We start from the raw sequence: 8203 nt of genomic DNA, 5'->3' as shown, positions 1-8203 counted from the left end.
GTAAACTTTAAAGACCTATATTATGAAGCATTTGGTGTTTTTTTCTCCCGAAAGGGTTTCCATGTAAAAATCTTGTGTCTACTACCTTTGATTTTGTGCATTGTTGAGTGGTGTTGTTGATTTATGTTTTGATCTGATGCTAATGCTAATCAATGCTTTGAATATTAAAAGTTATCTAATTGAAGTGAAACACTAATTCACCCCCCTCTCAATATTTCCAACAATGGACTCTTTCAACTTATGAATATTTTGGTTTTTCACTGAAATAGATGCATTAGTTTTAGTATAGATGTTGATTCTTAATTATTTTTCATTGATTGCACAAGATGAATTGATTTCAATTTAGTTGTTGATTTCTAATCCTATTTGATTGCTTGCACTAGATGCATTGGTTCCAATTTAGTTTTTGATTTCTAATCCTATTTGATTGCTTCCACTAGATGCATTGATTCAATGTATATGTTGATTTCTAATCTTATTTGATTGCTTGTATTAGATGCATTGAATTCAATGTAGATGTTGATTCCTATTTTTCTTATTGATTGCACTGGATGCTTTGTTTTCAATGTAGTTTTTGATTCCTATCCTATTTGATTGATTGCACAAGACACATTGCTTTTAGTGTAATTTTTTTATTTTTTATTTATTTAATTTTATTTATTTATTTATTTATTATTATTATTTGTAATCCTATTTGATTTCTTGCATTAGATGCATTGATTTCAGTGTAGGTGTTGATTTCTAATCCTATTTGATTTCTTTCACTACATGCATTAATTTTAGCGTATATGTTGATTTCTAATCCTATTTGATTATTTTCACTAGATGTCTTGATTTCAGTGAGATGATGATTTCTAATTTGATGTAACTATATGTGATACAGGTGGATATTGGTGGCCACCCGCCTATTCCACTTGGACCCCCACGATTGTTTCTTTAGTTTCCTTAATCATATCAAAATTTCAGTTTCCTTAATTGTAGCACAATTTACTATTTTGGCAGTTTTTTCGGGTCCTGGACTTCTGGAGCCGTTTTGAGGCCCTAAACAACATTTTTTTTTGGAAAATAAGCAAACACGAGTCTTTAATTCATGTTGCAGTCAAAAGTTATAGCCCTTGGGTAGATCTTTCTAACGAGGTATCGTGCATGTCAAACGAAGATCGTATGCCAAAGTTATGACTATGGGAAGTTGCTGTACCAATTTACTCGAACGGAACCCATAGTTTTGGCGCTTCATCTCCTAGGGTTAGGTTTTTGGATGTTTAGGGTTTTCCATTATTTCTCAATGATAAATATGCCTTTGAGCCTCATTGTAACACAATTCATAGGCATGTCGCCGCCACATCTCTTCTCACAGATAAGCTACCATCGCCCAAGATAGTTTGTTTCCATTTTGTATGTAAGCATATTTTAGTCCTTTGATATTAATGAAATGAAGTTTTACTTTTGTTGCATCTATGTGTTATGTTTATAGCTGTATTTTGTTGCATTCTTGCATAAGTCTGGATCAAGATGTATAATGTACATTAATTTCAAAGTAATTAGATTAACAATGTGCATTGATTTTAGTGTAAGCACAAAAATATATTGGCGATATGCATTGGTTTTTGCGTTATAGTGATTCAATCATAAATAAAATACTTGAATTTTCATCTTAAATAAAATGTTCACTTACCTGAAATGTTTGCTTCTTGAAATCATAAACTATTTGTAATTGACTACATTCTTATTATTCCCATTTCCATCATTCAACATTGTTAATCACTTTGCATTCAAACAAGGTAATAGAAAACAACTATCATTGAAATTACTCGAGGTTGAACACTCCATAAGTCACAATGATTTACTTTGGAGAAAGCTACTATTAATATTGGAGAGGAAGAGAGACAAGGTATGGCGTTTACTATCGTAGCTCGAGTTCAAGATTTGAATGGTCTACGATTTCAATAATTTGATTTATACAAAAAGATGGAAAAACTAATAAGCACGACAATAAGAACAATAGAAGAAAATAGTTTGAGATTGATCACACAAAAGACTATCTATAATTGACTACATTCTTTTTATTCACATTTTGTATCATTCAACATTATTACATTGTCACTTTACATTCATGATTTTTATATCATTTTTCATTATTCAAGTTATTAACAATCTTCATCATCTCAACAAACCGAGATAATTGAGGAAATTTAAAATTAAAATAAAATGACATGATTAATCTTAGGCATATTTAGCATATTTAAAATGATAGGAATAATTAGATGTTCAACACATTCTGTGTGACCACACATGATTGAAACCAGCCTAGATCCATCTTAACCCTAGATCTATCAAGCATTGAGAGGGATCAAATCTCCCGAGGTACAAACCTTTTCTCAAGTTTTGCACTCAAAAAAGAGGTTTGCACCTCAAGAGATTTGATCCCTCTTGGGGCTTGATAGATCCGGGTTGATAGTAACATGCACAAATCTAAGGGTTAATATTTATCTCCAAGTTAGTCATGCTTTGTTAATTAATTTATCTGAAATTAATTAATTAGAATTCCATATCAACACATGCCATATTGGACATGTGGTATTGATAAGCCATGGCACTGGCCCATGGCATTGTAGCAAAAACTATTTATAAGTTAAGAATTACCATGGTAAAGTGGAGATGAATCTCCATGGTTTAAAATATCGTTACATGTTTTCTAAAATGCATACATGTTGAACTCATATATTAATTATTATTATTATTATTATTAATTTAAAATAAAATTGTAATTGATCTTATGCATATTTTCACAGTTATTCATATTGTAAGATGAATTTTTGGAAAACACCTATATTTTAAAATTTAGCTTGCCTAACATTTTGGGCAGACACTCCAACCATCATCAAGTACATAAAAACTTTGAGATTATGTGAACGGTCCGACGAGGAGAATAAATAGAAGGGACAAAAAAGCCTTGAGATGATGTGAATGGTCTTGCGAAGAGAATAAATAGAAGGAACATAAAGGCTTTAAGATGATGTGAATGGTCCCACAAGGAGAACAAATAGAAGGACATAAACGCTTTGAGATGATGTGAATGGGTGTTGCAAGGAGAATAAATAGATAGAATGGGTGGAGCGTCCACCCAAAACTTTGGACTAGCTAAATTCAAAACACACAATTCTTTTCCAAAAATTCATCTTGCAAAGTTATAATTGTGGCATTGAGATACACTTTCTAGTATGGAAAAGATGTTGTAATGTCCTATTATCCTATGTTATGTAACATTTTGACTCGTAAAATTACATAAAAAATTAAATTTAAATTAAATTAAAAAAATATTATATATATATATATGGCTTGAAGTATGCCCTAAGACTACTTCCGTTTAGCTTAGAGCTCATCTTTCTCAGACATAAGGAAATAGGTTAACGACCCAGGACCCAAAGGCATCTAGCATGAGTGAAAGACTACCTTCTTATGGACTATCAACGAGTAATTTCAGGTGGGGTAGTTTTCCTTAAATAATAGTGATGAGAATCAACCTGCATTCATGGATAACATCTAGTGATGGTTGTCCCACTACTAGTTTGACAAGTGAGTTATGAAAGGTTTTCCCATATATATATATATATATATATATATATATATATAACCAACCTAGATCAGTCTTAATTTCGAATTTATCAAGCTTTGAGAGGGATCAAATATCTCCAAGTGAAAATCTTTTTTTTGAGTGTAAAACTTGAGGAAAGGTCTGCACCTCGAGAGATTTGATCCCTCTCGGTGCTTGATAGATCCAAAGTTAAGATGGATCTAGGCTGGTTTATATAATTTTATGATTTTTTTAAACTAGGCAATATGAGATGTGTCATAGATTAAGTGTTTTGGTGTTTATCATGGATTGATGCCTATGGGCGTTTACCAACCATTTAATTTATATAGTTTCCATAGTCTTAGTAGTATTTACAAATCAAAGGTTGAGATTTATCTCCAAAGAAGTTATGCCATTTTCCCCTTTTAACTAAATTGAATGATTAAAAAAAATGTTACATGACTTAGTGTCATATGAAATGAATTGTGGTTTTTTAAGAATGTGATATTGATAAGCCATGGTATTGTAACAAAGCCTATCTATAGATTAAGAATTTTCATGGTAAAGTTGAGGAGAATATCCATGGTTAAGGATTTTGTTAATGTATATTTGTTGTTTTTGAAAGCTAAGCACTTTGCGTTATGTCGAATGAGGATTACATAAACTAAAATTTTTCTGCTATTGGTCTACTTGAAGGGAACTAGAATAATGACACAAGTTCAAAGTCTTGAGGTTGTTAATAGCTTGTCTAGTTAGAGCATATTATAAATAGAAACTTATAAAAACAAGCTTGCTGTGCTATACCTTGACATGCATCAACATGAGAAGACGAAAAAGACTTCTAGTGCTGCAAGCAAAAAGCTATTGAGTGATAACAACTATTGGGTAGAATCTCTAGGAATTTGCACTAGCTAGTCACTACCCTCAACTGAGGAGAAGGAGATGTTGGTTGATCTCCTCTCTAGAATGGTCAAGTTGAGGTCTATACTACCAATTTCTTCCTCAAGCTCTACGAATTTGATAGAATTTTCCTGTTAAATCCTCCTATGCCTATGCCACCTGCAATATTCAAATGACGTTTAACCTTGTGTTGACTTTGTGCCATGATCGATGAAGCGACATAAGCTCATGCAATGCACCAATTATAGTGAGAGCCACAACCCCCTTTCGTGTGAGCTGGAATTATATTAAGGCAGGAGGAATGCCCACTACTAGACATCCTTGGGGATTAACGTATATATGTTTAATTGATTTATTATTATTTTTTTTATAATTAATAATAATAAAATAATTTACAATTTAATTAATTTTTAGGATTTTTTAAATTTTATCAATCTCAAATTTATCATGTAATAAGTGTTTTGATACTTATTAACATTTACTAACCATGCAATTATATAATACTAATTATATATATAGCAATGGAAAAATATATAATAACTTAGTTGTCAAACTATCACTGCAACCAGTTACTATTTGCGAATATAAATTGACTCATCACTATTATTCAAAAGAAACCAGGCCACTTGCTAAGATAAATTGACTCATCACTATTATTCAAAAGAAACCAAGCCACTTAGAATTTCCTGTGTCGGTCTTATTTTTCAAGAAAAAAGGAAAAAAAAACACAGCGCCTCACAAGCGGCGCAAATTTTCAAAAGAAAACCAATAAATTGTTTTCAGTATCGGTCTTATTTTTATTGCTGTGAGCCAACTACTCTTCAACGCTATTTCGGTCCGACCCGAAGAATGGCAGATGGGAGGTCTCACAGTCTCCACTTGTCTAGGAATTTACCTGATATAATTTTCCTTCGTAACTACTGATAATTTCGTATGACATTTACGCAGCTCCATTCTCTTTATTAAATTTAACGTTCGAGTCCCTTTCCTAGCCACTTAATTACATATATTTTTCAATCTCGGGAATTTCATTGTATGAAGTTTCCTTAGCTTTGAAATTCGCAGGATCGCTACATATCTGTGCTCTGAAGACGCACAGGGCTTTGGTGCTTAGAAGAATTCGAGAATTTGCATGTGAAATCTCTGTATATTATACAACAATGGCAACAGACTCGGCTCGGGAAAGCACCGAGGAAGAGAATGGTTTTACTCAGCCGGAAATAGGAGATGACGATATTGATAACGTAGCAGAAGATTTCAGAGATGGATTAGGGTTAGTGAGCCTGAAAGAGAAATCCATGGAGGAGAGAACTAATGGAACCCTTGATCCCCACAATGATAACGATGGCGATGGTAGGATTGGAATCGTTGACGAGAATGGGAATGCCGATGATAGCTCAAGGATTGACGTTGAGGATGGGCAGTCCGATAGCAATCGACAAATTGCAGAATTTAGCCCGGTAAATAACAATTCTGACGAGGGGCATCAGGAAATTTCAGAGACACGTGAACATTTGGAGGATGATTTTTCAGAACAGGAAATTGAGGTTGAAGCTCCCACTAGTCCCAGCAGCAGTGGATACGCAGGTGGCAGAGGCAGTAGCAGCGCTGCCAGCCTTGGCAGTGCCAGTGGATCAGAGGAGATTAGGGACGCTTTGCGAAGCGGAGATGGAGTGACAGAGTGTTTTGGCAATGGCGATAAGGAGCTCCGAGGGCGAGCGGGTTGGGCACATGTCCAGCGGTATAAAAATGAGGTTAGGGAATTTGAAACTATGAATTCAACAAGGAATTTGCCAAACTATCTTGGAATTTTCAATTTTTTCCTCAACAGAAAATTGATGTAGATTGTATTAGTACACTCTGTTTTGTTCGTTAATGCCTTTTTCAAAAAATCGTGATAGGTTTGACTTGTATTATGTTTTGTTTTACGAAGAGGAGCGAGGTGCTCTACATCCTCTGGGGGAAAATTGTGTGTCTTTGTAACATTGATAAAAAAAAATGACATTTTCTTGCAAGTGCCATCTTCCAACATGGGATATTACAATAAAATAGATACATCTCACAGCTCACTGAGGCAAGACTTTAGCATTTGGTTTGGATGTCGTGATTCGGGTATCGATTTAGTCTGCCAAATTTGTCCAGGACTTGCACCTGGCCTCGGCCCGCAACTGCATGTAACGGCCTGACTATGCAAGCAAGATCGCCCATGAGGGGTGAACATTCTCTTGAGAGATTTGAAACTGGTGGGGGGAATCAGAACACCTCTTTATTATTCAAACAAGCCCCTGTGGACACCAACATATTCTTTATCTTACTTACCTGTTGTTGACGGTGTTGGATACCGCCAACATACAGGGGTCTCCCCAATGTGAAGTCCCAATTAGACCTCATACTGTTTGGAGTAGGAGCCCCATCCGGAGTATTGGCCCCACTGCCATAACTTTAGGTTCTCCGTGGTTTCAACGAACAACATAAGAGTTTATATACATAAACCTTGAATAAGCAAGTAAGTTGACATTGCGAAACACTGATTGCAATGTGTAAAAGGAGACATTCATGAGTCGGAGAGAAGAGTGAGTCTCTGGAAGGAAGTAATAGTACTAACCTAAGAGAGACACACAAGAGCATGAAAAGATTTATTAACAAAAGAGTTTGCATAACAATTAAAGGCGAATACAACACACATTCAACAAGATGAGTACCAAAGCCACGGAAATAGTTCAATTTTTCAAGTACATATGAACACAACATATACCGTAAACATCCCAAAAATGTGTTGGCTCATTGAATTTTTCTATTAAGTGAAAGATCCAAGGACACAATTATAATAGTGAGGCACTAGTTCCAATAGTGGAACATTAAGTCACTTCTTGCTTCTCCAAAGAATAATTTTCTCTCCTATGCCAAGTGGAAAAGCCAAGACTAGCTCTACAAAGCTCAAACCTCCAAAAGCCTTTTGCTTGGGCTATGAGGTTGCTTTTATAAGAAAGGGAATGACCTTTCATATCCCCTTGACTCTTGTTTTACTTTCATGAGTTTTGGACTTCTACTATGTCCTTTGAACTTCTAAACAACTCTTGAACATCTAAATGACCTTTGAATTTCTCTATGTGGCTTTTGGACTTCTATACAACTCTTTTGTCCATATATGACTACGTGATTCTTCATATTCCACATGTGACCTTTGGACTTCCACACGTTACATTTTTTCCTTTTCTTGAGAATACATCATTACATTCCTCATGATGGTGTGGCATGACACATGGACACACATGTTGGACACCTAATCCTCAAAGGGTTAGTGTGGAAGCCGAATGGACAAAAGGAGTCCAAGAGACCTTGGGATGTGAAACCCAACGGTCACCACATGTACTATAAATGTATATCTCTTGTTAATAAAAGTTGTACTTGCATGTTTTATCTTTCATATTTCTGGTTGCCCATGTGTGTTTAACAACACATTGACTATTATGATGACACTTGTACAAGTTACAACTTGACAATGATGACATGGACTTCATGATGAGGTGGCAATGCCAAGTTGTCTTCCTTGCTGCTTCATCTTGCATTCTTGATGGTAGATCTGATCTATGCTTCATCTTCATGAAGATCTGCTTTGTTGCTTATATTCACCCTCCAAAAGGTCTTTGATCAATATCAGAATCCTCTGAGTCATCATGCAATGTCTTCTTTCTGTCTCGGTCCATGATCTGCTTCTTGTCTCCATGA

At 34.9% G+C, this 8203-nt stretch overlaps 1 protein-coding gene across 1 annotated transcript; it reads left to right on the top strand.

Annotated features, from left to right (window-relative positions):
- The first annotated feature begins 5265 nt into the window (after nt 1-5265).
- LOC149190454 (uncharacterized) lies at nt 5266-6333 on the top strand. Its single transcript, XM_089412181.1, has 2 exons — nt 5266-5405; nt 5540-6333. Exon 2 carries the CDS (start codon nt 5635-5637, stop codon nt 6316-6318), a length of 684 nt encoding a protein of 227 aa, XP_089268307.1. The 5' UTR covers nt 5266-5405; nt 5540-5634; the 3' UTR covers nt 6319-6333.
- The last annotated feature ends 1870 nt before the right edge of the window (nt 6334-8203 follow it).

The sequence above is a fragment of the Pinus tabuliformis genome, chromosome 3_1 (genome assembly GCF_031772625.1).
Source record: "Pinus tabuliformis cultivar Carrire ecotype Pingquan chromosome 3_1, CPIR1, whole genome shotgun sequence".
Taxonomy (NCBI): Eukaryota; Viridiplantae; Streptophyta; class Pinopsida; order Pinales; family Pinaceae; genus Pinus; species Pinus tabuliformis.
The sequence above is the reverse complement of the archived record's forward strand: the minus strand, read 5'-3'. Positions and strand labels throughout refer to the sequence as shown.